At 42.9% G+C, this 16,174-nt stretch overlaps 1 protein-coding gene across 2 annotated transcripts in view; it reads left to right on the top strand.

Moving 5' to 3' along the window:
* The first annotated feature begins 1,096 nt into the window (after nucleotides 1–1,096).
* MCM9 (minichromosome maintenance 9 homologous recombination repair factor) overlaps nucleotides 1,097–16,174 on the top strand; it is a 32,928-nt gene continuing 17,850 nt past the window's right edge. The window contains exons 1-6 of one of the 2 annotated variants that reach the window (XM_088666054.1): nucleotides 1,097–1,172; nucleotides 3,633–3,949; nucleotides 7,493–7,809; nucleotides 9,055–9,136; nucleotides 11,989–12,189; nucleotides 14,797–14,922. In XM_088666054.1, coding sequence (XP_088522180.1) covers nucleotides 3,640–3,949; nucleotides 7,493–7,809; nucleotides 9,055–9,136; nucleotides 11,989–12,189; nucleotides 14,797–14,922 — 1,036 coding nt within the window. In that variant the 5' untranslated portion in view covers nucleotides 1,097–1,172; nucleotides 3,633–3,639. Of the gene's footprint in view, nucleotides 1,338–3,632; nucleotides 3,950–7,492; nucleotides 7,810–9,054; nucleotides 9,137–11,988; nucleotides 12,190–14,796; nucleotides 14,923–16,174 lie in introns of both variants that reach the window. The other variant, XM_035109177.3, reaches the window with a different exon arrangement.

Raw genomic sequence — 16,174 nt, 5'->3', positions numbered from 1 at the left:
AGTCCTTGTCCCCACAAGTTTAAGGTTTTTTAAAAGCAGATTTTCCTACTGTATGGAAACTGAATGCATTCTACCTTTATATATTGTTGCACACCACCCTAATCTCCAAGCAGTGTGACATTCCAGGGGTTTCAGGAGCTTAACCAGGGATCCGCTTCCTTGAAATGAGAGACAGCAGAGACTGTGTTGTCTTTATGATACATGGGTTTATTTACACATCTATACAACCTGAGCCTACAATGGAGGGATTCACAGCATTAACACGCTAGGTCTTGCTTCTCCCATAGTCACAGCCTTGGATTCCAGTAGAAATCAGGCATGGCTCTCACTCTCTGGCTTCTGCCTGCTCCTTGCTCTCAGCTCTCTCGCACACCATTGTCCTCACTGTAAGCCAGGTGAGGGAGGAGGACCCACCAATTTGCTCTCTGGCACAAAACCACTTTATAGGCTACTAATGACCATGCTTAGGCCCATTAACACAAAAAGAAGCTGGCCTGGCTGTTTCAACTATGGAATCCTACATAGTTTTAACCCCCGCTGGATCCAGAACCCCAGAATTTAAAAGGGATTTAGCACCGTGCAGACTAACCCCCCCCTCTCAATATTTTGCATATATGTTGTTCCTGACAATGCCTGCCACTTATGTGCTTAATAAACACATATGCCTACCATTATATTTATTCACAAGCCGTACCAAGCTCAACGGGCAATACCTTCCAGGTAATCCCGTTAAGAGTCTTGGGCTAGGACGCAACACGATGCCCAAGCGAGGCTCACATCAAAAGGGCAAGTTACCTGGGCGTGAGCCCCCATAACACGCCTAAGCTCGCGCGCTGTTAAGCTTTGCACCCTGGCCTGACCTCTAGTTAGGGGCGAGACGAGAGGGGAGTAACAACTCACTTTCTCCCCTCCGCTGCTAACCGATTCCTTGGGTTTATTTCTGAGAAGAGAGGCATCGCTTTCCTTATCCTCCTCCTCTCTCCGGCGTCTCGCATCAACTCTCCCAAGCTCCTCCTAATAACCAGCAGCCAGCTCAGCTGAACGGGCCGGAGAAGGCGGGGACCGAGAGGCGCCTCGTCGCTCCCGCCAACTGCACGTCCCACCCACCGCAGCTACGGTACTACCGCCGGCGGCAGCGAAGACTGCGAGGAGTGGCCGGCCGACCCGCCTGGGTAAGTCTTAACGGAACCCCCGGAGGAAAGGCGGCGGAGCTCTTTCTTTCTCTTTCCCCCCTATAACGCGCTCCTCCGGGGTTCCGTCCTCCTTCACACGCTTCCCGGCGAATACGAAGAAGCCGCTCCGCCTGAAAGGCTGCGTCTCCCACAGCGGCGGAATTGGTTTGTACATAGGCGGCTATTACATTTTAGCCTTGCTTTACTTTGCAGCCGGCTTCTCGCGCCGCCCCTTTACGACTTCTGCTCTTTGCAACAAGTCACAAAACGACCCACCCCCGGGGGCTCCCGGCGCCCTGAGCGCGGCAGCGGGGCGGGGCTTTGCTTCCCACGAGCGCCGTGCAGCTGCGCTCCGGGCGCGGGAAATGCCGCTTCCTTCTGGGGCTGCAGCCGGCTCGGTGCTCGGTGCTCCCTCCACCGTCCACACACGGCGCTTGTCTGAGAGGGTTCAGCCTGAGGCGCGCGATTTTCTCGAGCAGTGCTCAGCACGACTGAGCGTGTGGAGAAGAGAACATGCGCAAAGTGCCTCTCCCTCTGCTCTGGAGACATAGGCGGCAGCAGCGTGTTAGGTTTTTGTGGGGACCGCTTTGCCGGCCGGGTGAGCTGCAAAAACACCTGTGATTAAAAATGAATACGGAGGCCAGAAGTTCAGGGCGACATGATGGTGGAGGAGAAGGGATTTGGCCTCCACTCTACCCTTCAGTCCTGGTGTCTTCCTTCCTGTTCAGTCCTGAAGCACCAAAAAGAGGGTTTTCAAGGCTTCCTGGTCAGAAGGCAAAAGTTCTTCTGTGAGCTCCTGTACCTGTCTTCAGAACAGGAGTAGCCAAGGTGACACCCTCCAATCAGTGTTGGACTACATCATTCCTGACCCTTGCAGGCTGGGGCTGAGTGGAGCTGGATCCTAACATCTGGAGGGAGCCACCTTGGCTGGCCCAGTGTGTTAGGTACTGTACATGGAAATTAACCAGTGAGCATTGCTCAGGTTGATAACTGAACCAAACTGCAGCTGATACATACCCTGAGTATGAGGAGGTATTAAAAATACTGATTTTTAATTAAATAATAAAATTCCTTCCCAGTAGCACCTTAGAGACCAACTAAGTTTGTTATTGGTATGAGCTTTCATGTGCATGCACACTTCTTCAGATACTTGATTTTTAATTAATTCAATTTAAAATCAAACATTCATTTATTTATTTGCTCAGCCGATTTACAATATGTATAACACCACCCTTTAATTTTCAGAGCAGCTAACATATTGCAATAAAAGAACGGAGCTTCTGAAATTCTTACCTGCGTGCTAAAACTTAGAAGCCTGCCTTTTCAGAGCTGTGTGCGTGAAAGAGAAGTTTTAAATTTGTCAGTTTAAATAAATAGGCATGGTGGGATAAGAAATTATTTGCTATATCAGTAATCATGTTTATCATTTGTTAAACACCAGATAGGTATAATGGGTACATTATTGTCCCTGTGTGGTCTTTTTTGAGTTTGGTCCCAAAGTGTCATTAGTACTGTACACAGACGACACACAGCTCTACTACTCCATAATACAGTATCTGAATCAGGAGAGGCTGTGTGTGATGTCAAGCGTTATCTGGGCACAGTGGACTAGATGAGGGCCAATAAAATGAACCTGAACCCTGGGAAGACAGAGGCTCTGTGGGTTTGTGGTTCCTGTGTCGGAGAGACTAGAAAATTTCCAGTTCTGGTTGGGGTTGCACTAACTCTGAAAGGACAAATTTGGGGTGCCCCTTAGAAGGTACCTGCACATTTTGCCCCATAATTTTCTTTCTAGGAGGGCTTGAGACTTACATTTTTAAAAAATGAAAGCTCAGCTTCTGGGACATTTTCATGGACACACCATGGTTCCCACAGGCATCTAGTTGGTGATTTCTGGCCTATACCTGCCCAATTACTGAGGTATTAGAGGAAACGTTGGTGGTCCCCCATGGTTCAGAGGCATGGCTCGTATCCACCCAAAACCATGCATTTTGTATTGTTGGCCCAGTTTTATGGAACTCCCTTCCGGTTGAGGTCATGCAAGCCAGGCATTTTAACTTATCTCTGATTTTATAGTTTTAACTGATGTTTCCCTTTCCTGTATTGTATTTTCTGTGCATCACTTAGAGACTACTGTAGTTAAGCAGTATGTAAATTGTTTAAATAAGAATATAAATAAAAGTTGGTGGGGAACACACCACGAACTGTAAAAATAAACATTGTTACTGAAATTTGTAGAAGTACAGTACAGGAGATGTGGGAGAGAATTTCCACTAGAAACTATGGTAGGCAGAAAACGTGATAAAAGTTCAAAGTCAATTGTCCAGAATGTGTTTTTAAAATTATTTTATTCATTTATTCAATTTATAGCCTTGCCTTCCTCCCAATGGAACCCAAAAGAAAAAGAAAGGTTGTCCGCAAATAATTTAAAAATGTGCATTTTTCATCTTCTAATTATAGGTTCACTATGCTTCTCAGTACTGAACAGATAAACCTAATTGGACAAGTGTTTGAGTCGTATGTTCTGGAGCACCACAAAAACGATCTCTTGCTGATTTTAAGAGAAAAAGATGATGATACGCATTACCCAGTTATTGTTGATGCTATGACGCTCTTTGAGACCAACATGGAAGTTGGTGAATATTTTAATGCTTTTCCCAATGAAGTGCTTCCCATTTTTGACAATGCGTTGCGCAGGGCAGCCGTGAGCCTTTCTCAGTCTGTTCCTCAGACGGATGACTTTGTTGTTAAACAAAACCTTCATGCCAGGATATCGGGTAAGACACGTCATCAGATTGCAATCAGGTACTGAATTGCATTGAAGAGAACCCCTCCAGGCATCAGTGTAATTTATTTATTAAAAAGAATCTTAATGATTATAGAATGTAAAAAAAGGGGGGGAGAGTCTGCTGTTTTGTTCAGTTTTCTTTTCTCCCTGCCTGTCTCCAGACAGTTCAAAGTGGCATGGAGGATTGCCATGCGCTTTGGGCGGTTCTCCATCTTTCCCTCCCTCTGAAATGGTTCTTACTCAGTCTCACCAGCTCCTAGATTTTACTGCTGTTATTAAATATCATTTCTTTTTTCCATTGTAATATTCATTCTCTGACCAATTATCTCTTCTCCTACCCCCACCCCCACCCTGCCCCAAGATGATTGCACCCCTTTGCTTGCTGGCCTCCTTATCTCTTATCTTATAAAGGGCAAAACAAGGTGGCTCCTATTATTCTTCAGATGCTTTCCTTTTGGATCTCAGTTGTCTGCTTGTCTGATGCTTTGCCTGACAACCATGCCAAAAAGATGTGCAGTTGCTTACTGAAGTGCTGTAGCTCTCTCTGGCTTGAGGTGCATAAGCTGTGCTTTAAGAAGGTCGTTGAGTTTAGGCCTATTAATAGAAAAAAGGATGCTGCAGGCAAAATGGTGGGAAGACATGAAGCTCTTCTTAATTTATGTAGAGAGTATAATATCTCCAATATTACAATAACACACACACACACACACACACACACACACACACACACACACAAACAAACACACCCCAGGACTTATTTTGTGTTCTGACTGAATGATGGGGTGTTTTTGTTTTTAAAAGTACAGTGTGTTTCATGATCTATTTTTATGTTAATCACTCCCCTCAAAGGTTTCCTCCCTGTATACACCTGTAGTGTCACACTGAGGAAGAGTACCGGTATTGTTTTCAGAAGGAGATAGCGTGATGCTGTCAATTTTCCTTCCATAAGGCCTTGCATATCTTTATAATATTACCTATGCTAGTATCAGTTAATATGAATTCTATGAACCTGCAGATTTAGCATTTATTGCAAAGGAGTTAATGAAATGCGTACAAATGGGGGGGGGCGCAGTTGAGGCAGGGGTGATCTGTCTTATAGAGATGAAGCAGAATATGGTCTCACAGTGATCACAGAATGCTTCCCAAGCCCTTGAGAACATTATAGGTTGCCATGGGAGTTTCCCACTAGCTATCTCCCTTTGTAGAATTTCTGTAAAACATAAATAGTTTCCAAGGCCACGAGAATATGGGGAAATAAAATTATTATTTTATATTTTATTATTTATTAAATTTGTATACCTGCTTCATCAGCTATTTATGGTTTATAATACAGTATAAAAATACACAGTGAGAGTCAATATTGACAAGATGGAATGTGTGCATAGGAGGGTGACCAAGTTGATACAGAGAACTGCCCACTAACAGTGTGTCTGTCTTATCTGGAGCGAGCTTCCATGTACAGTGGTACCTCGACTTACGAATGTTTCTACTTACGAACGGAGCTCTGTCCGCCATCTTGGATGCGGTTTAGATAGGATTTTTTTGACTTACGAATTTTTAGATAGGGTTGCTTCGACTTATGAATTTTTTCTCCCAATGCATTCCTATGGGATTCGACTTACAATTTTTTTCTACTTAGGAATGTGCGTTCGGAACGCATTAAATCCGTAAGTAGAGGTACCACTGTATTGGTTCTCATCCAGTCCATTAGCGAGACAAGACAATGGTCTGGCACATACACTGCCCCACCTGCAGATGTAAAGGAGAAGTAAGGCTGTGTGTCATCCGCGTATTGCTGAAAACTACTCCACAATTCGGGATGACTTCACTCAGTGGTTTCATGTAGATCAGTGGTTCCCAACAGGTGGTCCGGGGACCCCCAGGGGTCTGCGAGCTATGCCAGAGGGGTCCGCAAGATGCTATTAGAATAAAAAATATATTAAATTTATTTCGTATGATAACAGATTTTTTGTTTTGGCCGCTTCCTGCATGAGCAGAGTCTAGAGCAAAACTAGAATTAGAGGCAGTAGTTCTGCTGTATGCCGTTAGGTGGCGCTTTACAAACACTACTGTTTTGCAAAGAGGCAGCGCGCGCATTCTAAACGCTCACCTCCCCAAGATGCTTTGCGCGCGTCGGCTTCATTTGTGCGCTACTGCGCAGGTACCCTGTCTTCTCCATTCCTCTCCCTCCTCCCTGGCGCGCGCTGTTTCTTTGCAAAACAGTAGTGTTTGTAAACAAAGCGTTGTTTTTCGCGGAAGCTACAGTTCGCGTAGTTAAAAATGGACCGTTGGTTAAAAAGTGGTTCGTTAAAACGACGAAGGCCTACAGATGAAGAGGAAGATAATGCATTTGATGTTCAAGCAAGTAAGTCAATTAATGGGGGTCCTTGTCACAATAGCAGCTCGATGAGGGGTCCCTCGAGAAAATTTTGTTGGGAACCCCTGATGTAGATACTAAAATGTGATAAGGCTGTGTCAACAAAACAGGATAGCATAGAAGAGCCTAGGGTTCTCATCCAGTAAGAATCCTGCCACAGATCTTGCTGTCAGCACAGGGCCTGCACCATTTGCTTGTAAGGAGCTTGAAACCACTGCTGCATGGAAAGGAGGGGATTCTTGGCAGTCTGCAAAGGGTAATCTCATCCCATGAATAAAAGCTGTAAAAGAGCAACCTAAGTGTTTTTTATTGCCTATATGAATCCAAAATAACTTTAGGCTTTCGCGAAACATCACCCAAGAATTCTGGGGGTTGTGGGTGGCCAGCATATCATAAGCCTGACATTCACATATGCTTTAAAACCTCTTGAGTATTAGTTATGTGTTTTAAGCTTATTACCCTCATGATATATGTACTTATGTTTTATCTGCTGTAGCCAGTTGTATCTGCATTTGCTTTAGAAGTTTTGTGCAAAGTCATTCAAGTGGAAAACACTCCAGCATGTAATTAATTGAAAATTGCACATGGTAGGTTAATGGATAGATAAGTTCGAAAGCACGTTAAAGTGCAAGTAGATAAATAGGTACCGCTCCGGCGGGAAGGTAAACGGGGTTTCCGTGCACTGCTCTGGTTTCTCCAGAAGCGGCTTAGTCATGCTGGCCACATGACCCGGAAAAACTGTTTGCGGACAAACGTCGGCCCCCTCAGCCACTAAAGCGAGATGAGCGCTGCAACCTCAGAGTTGTTCATGACTGGACTTAACTGCCAGGGGTCCTTTACCTTTACCTTTATGCTAAGGGCCAAGGGTAGCTGACATAGTACGCCCTAAAAATTGCTGAACTACAGTTCCCATAATCCCTGACCATTGGCCATGTTCACTGGGGCTGTTGAGAGTTGGCGTGCCACCAGTTCCCAAGTTACTGGTAATGAAATACCGTGATGGCAGCTCTACATCAAGATGTATCTGAGAATGCCTTGCAAACTTGTGCTGCTGGGGAATTGAAAATGCAGCCTTGATGGGATTTATCAGTGACATAAGAAAACAGCTTTAATTAACCTTTGTGGAGTAATATTTTCTATGTGCTGATTTACCAGGTTTGCCTGTTTGCCCAGAGCTAACCAGAGAACACATCCCAAAGACCAAAGATGTGGGACACTTCCTCTCAGTCACTGGCACTGTTATTCGTACCAGCCTTGTGAAAGTCCTGGAGTTTGAACGGGATTACATGTGCAACAAGTGCAAGCATGTGTTTGTGGTCAAGGCTGACTTTGAACAATACTATGCTTTCTGCCGTCCGCCAGCCTGTCCTAACGAAGAAGGCTGCAACTCATCTAAGTTTACTTGCCTCTCTGGAACATCCTGTGGACCCAACAGTTGCAGAGACTATCAAGAAATCAAGATTCAGGAGCAGGTTTCAAATATATTTAAACTAATACCATGAATTTTCTGGGGTCCTAATTTTGCTATGGAAATTAATAGATAAATGTTAGCTTTAGTGATATGTCTCCTCCGTCCCTTTTAATATTGGTTATACCTTCTGCCATGGTTATGTGTCCAAGCCATGGCACATTAGTGCCTACCATTCATCTCTGCAGAATTAGGATCTCACAATAGGGTTAACACAAATTGGCAAAATGCTTAACAGATGATATGCCCTGATGACTGCTGTAGCCATTATAGTAACATGGATGCAAGCATAGAAATTATTATGCATTATTTTACCATTCTGCCTGCATTCTATCTGTATCTTATTAATAATTATGGCAAACTTCAAATATACTGTGTTGAGATTGTACTGAATTTTCCCTGGAGGACAAAAACAATACAGTTACCAGCATACATATAGATTAAATCCCTGTGTTGCAGCAAAATCACATTTTTGCATCTTCTTATAAGGAACATCTTAATTTTTAAGCAGACAGTCCTGGAGAATCACATTAGGTGTGCTTAAATAAACCATCAGGTAACAGTACCATTCCACATTGCTGTTTAGTTATTTTTCCCCCTTGATATTTTTCCAGCAGACGTTGAGAGATGTGAATTAAAATGATCAGCACCTAAAATGGTTTAAGACCGAATACTAGTTTCATCGTCACTGGTGGCTAACTTCCCACTCAATTTAATCTGAGCAGCATGCCCATTCAAATGCACTCTATAAGAGAAAGTGCTTTTGTTTCAATTCAGGAAAAGTTTAGTGTTTTGGAAACTTTGTATGCAGCATATGGAAATCCCAAAAAGTGCATGAAATTGATGTACAAGAGCAAGGTGGCAATTGAGCTCCTTCCTAATCCCCTCCCCACTCCCATATAATTGTAACAACCCAGCTGGTATCTCATCATTGCCTTGCATGTATTGGTTTGACATGTCAAGTGTCCCCATGCTGTAAAAGTATTTCAAGGCCACAATCCTATGCAGATTGATTTGGAAATAAGCCCCACTGAACATAATGGATTAAATTATGACTCAACTTGCATAGGGTCAGGCTGCAAATTATTTGGAAAGGGGTCACCATAGTATTCATAACCTGATTGAAATATAGACCAAATGAAAGCAGATAGCTTGGTCATCTCTAGGTAGCTATTTTAAGATTCTAGATCAGGATTATTTTGAACATTGTTTATCTTGAAATAAAATACATGCACCTCTTCCAATCCAGGTTCAAAGGCTCTCTGTTGGAAGTATTCCCCGTTCTATGATAGTTGTCCTTGAAGATGACTTAGTTGACAGCTGCAAATCTGGTGAGTTCTGTGTCACTGCCTTTTGAAAACATCTTCTTTAGGACTGTCCATATTTGAAAAGGTGAAACAGAGTTGTTACTGTCTAATAGTAAAATGTTATGTGCCATGTTGTTTTGCTGGCATTGTGGTTATACAATATGAAATCTTGATACTTTAGGACAATTGTGGCTTATCAGATGAAGCTTCCATTTCAAGGGGTACATTTTTCTTTTTAGCCTGCTGATCTTTTTAATGGAAGAAAAAGAAAACATACCTAAGTGGGTTTTTAAATGCACTTTTCATTAGAAATTTATTCCATACCTTTATTTAATCTAATGGTTATGTAATTAACATTTCTTTTACCATGTTGCAGTTGTTGTTGTTTAGTCGTTTAGTCGTGTCCGACTCTTCGTGACCCCATGGACCATAGCACCCCAGGCACTCCTATCTTCCACTGCCTCCCGCAGTTTGGTCAAACTCATGTTCGTAGCTTCGAGAACACTGTCCAACCATCTCGTCCTCTGTCGTCCCCTTCTCCTTGTGCCCTCAATCTTTCCCAACATCAGGGTCTTTTCCAGGGAGTCTTCTCTTCTCATGAGGTGGCCAAAGTATTGGAGCCTCAGCTTCACGATCTGTCCTTCCAGTGAGCACTCAGGGCTGATTTCCTTCAGAATGGATAGGTTTGATCTTCTTGCAGTCCATGGGACTCTCAAGAGTCTCCTCCAGCACCATAATTCAAAAGCATCAATTCTTCGGCGATCAGCCTTCTTTATGGTCCAGCTCTCACTTCCATACATCACTACTGGGAAAACCATAGCTTTAACTATACGGACCTTTGTAGGCAAGGTGATGTCTCTGCTTTTTAAGATGCTGTCTAGGTTTGTCATTGCTTTTCTCCCAAGAAGCAGGCGTCTTTTAATTTCGTGACTGCTGCCACCATCTGCAGTGATCAAGGAGCCCAAGAAAGTAAAATCTCTCACTGCCTCCATTTCTTCCCCTTCTATTTGCCAGGAGGTGATGGGACCAGTGGCCATGATCTTGGTTTTTTTGATGTTGAGCTTCAGACCACATTTTGTGCTCTCCTCTTTCACCCTCATTAAAAGGTTCTTTAATTCCTCCTCACTTTCTGCCATCAAGGTTGTGTCATCTGCATATCTGAGGTTGTTATTTTTTCCGGCAATCTTAATTCCGGCTTGGGATTCATCTAGTCCAGCCTTTCACATGATGAATTCTGCCATAGTTTACTGTGGTTGACACACTCAAAGGCTTTTGCATAGTCAATGAAGCAGAAGTAGACGTTTTTCTGGAACTCTCTAGCTTTCTTCATAATCCAGCACATGTTGGGTATTTGGTCTCTGCCTAAGCCTGCCTTGTAGAATTTTAAGCATAACCTTGCTAGCGTGTGAAATGAGTGCAATTGTGCGGTAGTTGGAGCATTATTTGGCACTGCCCTTCTTTGGAATTGGGATGTAGACTGATCTTCTCCAATCCTCTGGCCATTGCTGAGTTTTCCAAACTTGCTGGCATATTGGGTGTAGCACCTTAACAGCATCATCTTTTAAAATTTTAAATAGTTCAGCTGGAATATCATCACTTCCACTGGCCTTGTTATTAGCAGTGCTTTCTAAGGCCCATTTGACTTCACTCTCCAAGATGTCTGGCTCAAGGTCAGCAACCACACTACCTGGGGTGTACGAGACCTCCATATCTTTCTGGTATAATTCCTCTGTGTATTCCTGCCACCTCTTCTTGATGTCTTCTGCTTCTGTTAGGTCCTTACCACTTTTGTCCTTTATTATGGTAATCTTTGTACAAAATGTTCCTTTCGTATCTCCAATTTTCTTGAACAGATCTCTGGTTTTCCCCATTCTATTGTTTTCCTCTATTTCTTTGCATTGCTCGTTTAAGAAGGCCCTCTTGTCTCTCCTTGCTATTTTTTGGAAATCTGCATTCAGTTTCCTGTATCTTTCCCTCTCTCCCTTGCATTTTGCTTGCCTCCTCTCCCCCGCTATTTGTAAAGCCTCATTGGACAGCCATTTTGCTTTCTTGCATTTCCTTTTCCTTGGGATGGTTTTCGTTGCTGCCTCCTGTATAATGTTACGAGCCTCCATCCATAGTACTTCAGGCACTCTGTCCACCAAATCTAGATGAAGGGTTGGGTCAAAGTTTTTTAAACCCTAAACATAAATTTGATCTGTTTCCAAATATATTATTCTTTATATGCACAATTTAAAAATCATAATGTTTACCACTTGGTTGTTCCCTGCTTATAGTTTGGTTAATTAGTGGTTGTTAACATTAAACTTTGTTTTTAGCAGGTATTGTCTTGTTTATTTATTTTTATTTGAGCTGCATTGCCTCTAAAACTTTACAAATAAAGGTTTTTAAAAGTTGCTACATAGAAGATAATGTCATTGACATTAGGGGACAGCTCAGTCAGTAGAGCATGAGACTCTTAATCCCAGGGTTGTGGGGTTTGAGCCCCATGTTGGGCAACAGATTCCTGCATGGACTACAACTACATTATGCTTGTTGCCGCTTACAGCTCTATGATTCTCTGATTCCAATCCATCAGAGTGCTAGCATCTAAAGTATTTAGCTGTTAAACAGATGTCTACAGGTATTAACCAAAGTTAACTGGGAGAGAGTCAAATCATGTGCTCTGTATGCAAATGCTAAGTTTTATTCCTGACTTTCCCATTTATAAGGGTTGGGAAAGGCTCCTGCACAAATCCTTAGAAAGCCATTTCCAGTCAGAGTAGATGATGCTGAGCTAGATGGACCAAAAGTCTGAGTCAACAAAAGGAAGCTTCGTGTGTTCAGAATGTGATATGTGTGATAATTGTTTTGACTATTCATGTTTCTTTCCTCAGGTGATGACATAACAGTTTATGGAGTAGTAATGCAGAGGTGGAAACCTTTTCACCAGGATGCGCGTTGTGATGTAGAGATTGTCTTAAAGGCCAATTACATCCAAGTAAACAACGAGCAGATGTTAGGTGTTATAATTGATGAGGAGGTCCGCAAGGAATTTGAAGATTTTTGGAGAAAACATAGGAGCGATCCCTTAGCAGGTTTGTAAAAGAGAATATAACAGATTAGTGGAATGAATAAATGCTAACACACCATTTTTTTGTGGGGGGGGGCATACCGTATTCACAATTAGGCCTGTTTTGTTAGGTCTTATTTCTAAGCTGCCTGCTTTTATGGAGGGCAGTTGGACTTTTCTATCAGTTGGGCCATGCCTAAATATGCAAAACCCACCTGCGCTGTCAGTTGTTTACTCAATAAGTGCACATTTGATTCCTGTTTGTTTCATGCTCACAGCATTTTTCCTCATCAAGATACTTTGGCATCAGGAATTTTATTGTTTCTGAGCATTAAAAGCACTAAAACACATAGTTTCAAAGCTTTCTCCCAGATAATAAATTCATAGCAAATTTATTGCAAGTTCTATTATGAACTTAGTTGTACAGTGGTACCTCGGTTTACGAACTTAATCCATTCCTGAAGTCCATTCTTAAACCAAATCCGTTCTTAAACTGAAGTGCACTTTCCCTAATGAGGCCTCCCGCTGCCGGTGCCCTTCCGCCATTCTGCTTCCTTTTGCAGACCGAGGTAAAGTTCGCAAAACGGAACACTACTTCTGGTTTTGTGGAGTTCGTAAACTGAATAGTTTGTTAACAGGGCTATTCATAAACCGAGGTACCACTGTATGCACTTTTTATATCAATAGGTTAAAATGACATCAGAACGTACAGTATTGGTCTGTTGTTTTGTCTTATTAGATGATGTGTTGAACAGCATTGTACATTGTACTGTCCAAAAAGTTGTACAACACTTTAAGTGAGAATAACAAGAATACAAGAAGAAGTTAGAGTAAGACCATAATAAACTAGTAGTGGTGCTAGTAAAATCATTGGGACATTTATTTATTTATTTATTCATTCAGGGGGTCTATATTAGCATGACTTTATATGCCTGTTAGCTGCCTCATAAATAAAGTAGGATGTGGATCTATGAGGCATACACTACTTATTCCTTCTGATGTCTTGGTGTGCTGTGTGAACAACCTCTCTGTTCACAGACAATGCTATGTTTTTAATTAGAAAATTAATTAGAAAAAGTTAACCTGCCCTATCATTGTCTTGTGTTACTTTTCTGTAATGGGAACACCATGGATTTGTAGTTCCTTGGCCTTTGCTCTAGGGTAGAACTCTAGAGATAACCCCCCCCTTTTTTTTTCTTCTTCTTCAAAATTGGTACTGGTGGTTGAGCTTTCTATGCTAAAACTGACGGGGGGGATGTACAAGTTGAAAATGTGTAATTTGGTGCACTGCAATAATATGTACATCAGAAAGCAGAATTCTTTCTGTCACATCTCTCTACCAGTGAAATCATCATGAAGTGAGTTTTGCAGCTCGTCAGAGAAAAAAAAGGATTTCAGAGAAAACTGGAAAGAATACGACATTTTTAACAGAAAAAGGGACGCAAGCTAGTTTTCTGCTTAGTGTGTAATAAATGGTGCCTAATTGAATTTCCTAGTAACTTTCATTTTAAATGATGGAGCAGTGCTGTGACTATTCAGGTTGATGGATGGGGAAGAGACATCCAAGAGCAGGCATCCCCAAACTTGGCCCTCCAGATGTTTTGGGACTACAATTCCCATCATCCCTGACCACTGATCCTGTTAGCTAGGAATTATGGGAGTTGTAGTCCCAAAATATCTGGAGGGCCAAATTTGGGGGTGCTTGTCCTAGAGTCTGTGCAAGGGAGAAGTGGCCCTAGGGACAGACAGCCACACTACTTTATTTATTGGTTCTGTTTGTGTGACCCAGAGGCAGAAGCCAGGAGCTGGCTTTTATGCGGGTAATAAATATTTACTCGAAACTAAGAGTTCTGTGTGCAGTCAAATATGCACATTGTACCACTGCCTGTGCAAAGGTCCCCATTCATTTAAGTGGAGAGACTTGATCTGCTCAAAACTTCCTTTGCTTGAAATTAAGGATGTTCTTGCTGATGGGAGACTTCTGTACATCTGTCAGAGCTCTCACAGTCAGAACCAGTCTGTGTTACTTCTATGGCCCTTTGAGTATGCCCGTGAGGAATAATAATAAAGGTGTTTCACTAAAGCTATACATCTCATTTATTCCAGTAGCACAAGGCATGGTAGAGTGCTTCCGGTCACCTGACCTCTGGTCAGTTGTATCACTGCTGCTTATGGGAAGGTAAAGGAGGAGGGGTGAGGCAGCATGGAGGTTGGCATGGTGCAAATGCACTGGCAGGAGCATTGAATTAGCTCCACACCGTGCCAACCTTGCTGCCACCATTCCCTTCCACCTCCCAGTAAGCAGCAGCAACATGAATGAGCAGCACTTCTCCACTACACCATCTGCTACTGATCCAATTTCTACGTGCTCTCTAAGTATCACTGCCGACTGGAAAACACTGAATCTGGGCTTTTTTCTATTCAGCGTCTTGTGAGGCCATTCTCACAACAAACCAGTATTTACAAAAGTGCCACCTGATCATCATTATTTTTTAATTCACCTGTCATAGTTTATTACTATAAAGCAAGGAGTTCAAATGAGTAGTATCTTAGACATTTGTTTGGGAAATGTGTGTGATCAGATACAGTTTGTTATCAGCTGAACTAATTATTTTCCCTCCCCTCTTTTCAGGGAGAAATGACATTTTAGCAAGCTTGTGCCCTCAGATTTTTGGGTTGTATCTTGTGAAGTTGGCAGTAGCCATGGTGCTTGCAGGGGGTGTACAGAGAACAGATGCTGCAGGCACTCGGGTTAGAGGTTAGTATGTATAAAACCTATCCCCTCTTTTAAATACACGCAGCCCCCTATAGACCTGTCTCCTTTATCACTACACTGGGCTAAATTACTATACCACTTGCAGTATAAAAGAGCTGCCATCGTATGATTTTTTTAATCCCTTAGTGCTTTCTTGATAAAGTAGTCCGGTGAAAGACACTCACGTAAGTTATCATATCCCTAAAAACTCTAGAAAGCAACTGTATGTTGTACATTTTGAGGAACAATACCAACAGTCACAAAGACAGCTTTAAATTTGCTGTACAGTGGTACCTCTGGTTGCGAACGGGATCCGTTCCAGAGGCCCGTTCGCAACCTGAAAAGGCCGCATCCTGAAGCGCCGTGTCTGCGCAGGCGCGTTACGTAATTTGGCACTTCTGCGCATGTGTGCATGCTGAACCCAGAAGTAACCCGTTCTGGGACTTCCAGGTTTGGCGCATCCGTATCCCAAAAAGACGCATTCTGAAGCGGACGTAACATGAGGTATGACTACTACTTCACAGGATTGTGTCACTTTGTCATAACATTGTTGTGATGCTTATCGTAGTAGTTTAAAAATATTTTTTTATGACTTCTTTAAATTTAATTAATCCAACAGCAAGTTAATAACATTAAAAGAAATATTTGACCAGATTTTGGAGGGGAAAGAGCAAAATCTCACAAAAGCCTTGTTCACACATCATGCTAAACCAGGGGTTGGCAACATTTTTTGAGACTGGGCCGGTCCACTCCCCGGCAGACCTCTCGGTGGGCCGGAGCATGCGTGCCTGCATGTGCGCACACACTATTTCCAGCACACTTCTGGGACGAAGGAGCGCCCGTGCGCATGGCACATGCTATTTCTGGCGCTCTTTCAACCTGGAAATCGGTCCCTACAGTGAGGGGGGAAATGGCGCCACGGGGGGAAAAAAGAGCACAGAATCCCCACGCTGATCCACAGAACAGCTGTGGGCCGATTCCAGGAAGCTCATGGACTGGAAATGGCCCATGGGCCTTCGGTTGCCGACCTCTGTGGTAAACCATAGTTAACTATGATTAAAGGTGAATGTGCTGGGTGCATTAGGCTACAATTGCGAGTACCTTGCTCTTCTACCCCTTCTGTTGTTGCGTGTTGCATCTAAACTCAGACTCATTTTGTTGCTCTCGAAATAAACCCTGAGCTACAACCAAGGTTTGTTTGTGGCTTACCACTCATGGTTGTGTGGGGAGAAACAAAAGATGAGTCTAGGTTTGG

This window comes from Zootoca vivipara, chromosome 3, assembly GCF_965207765.1.
Source record: "Zootoca vivipara chromosome 3, rZooViv2.hap1.1, whole genome shotgun sequence".
NCBI lineage: Eukaryota > Metazoa > Chordata > Lepidosauria > Squamata > Lacertidae > Zootoca > Zootoca vivipara.
The sequence above is the reverse complement of the archived record's forward strand: the minus strand, read 5'-3'. Positions and strand labels throughout refer to the sequence as shown.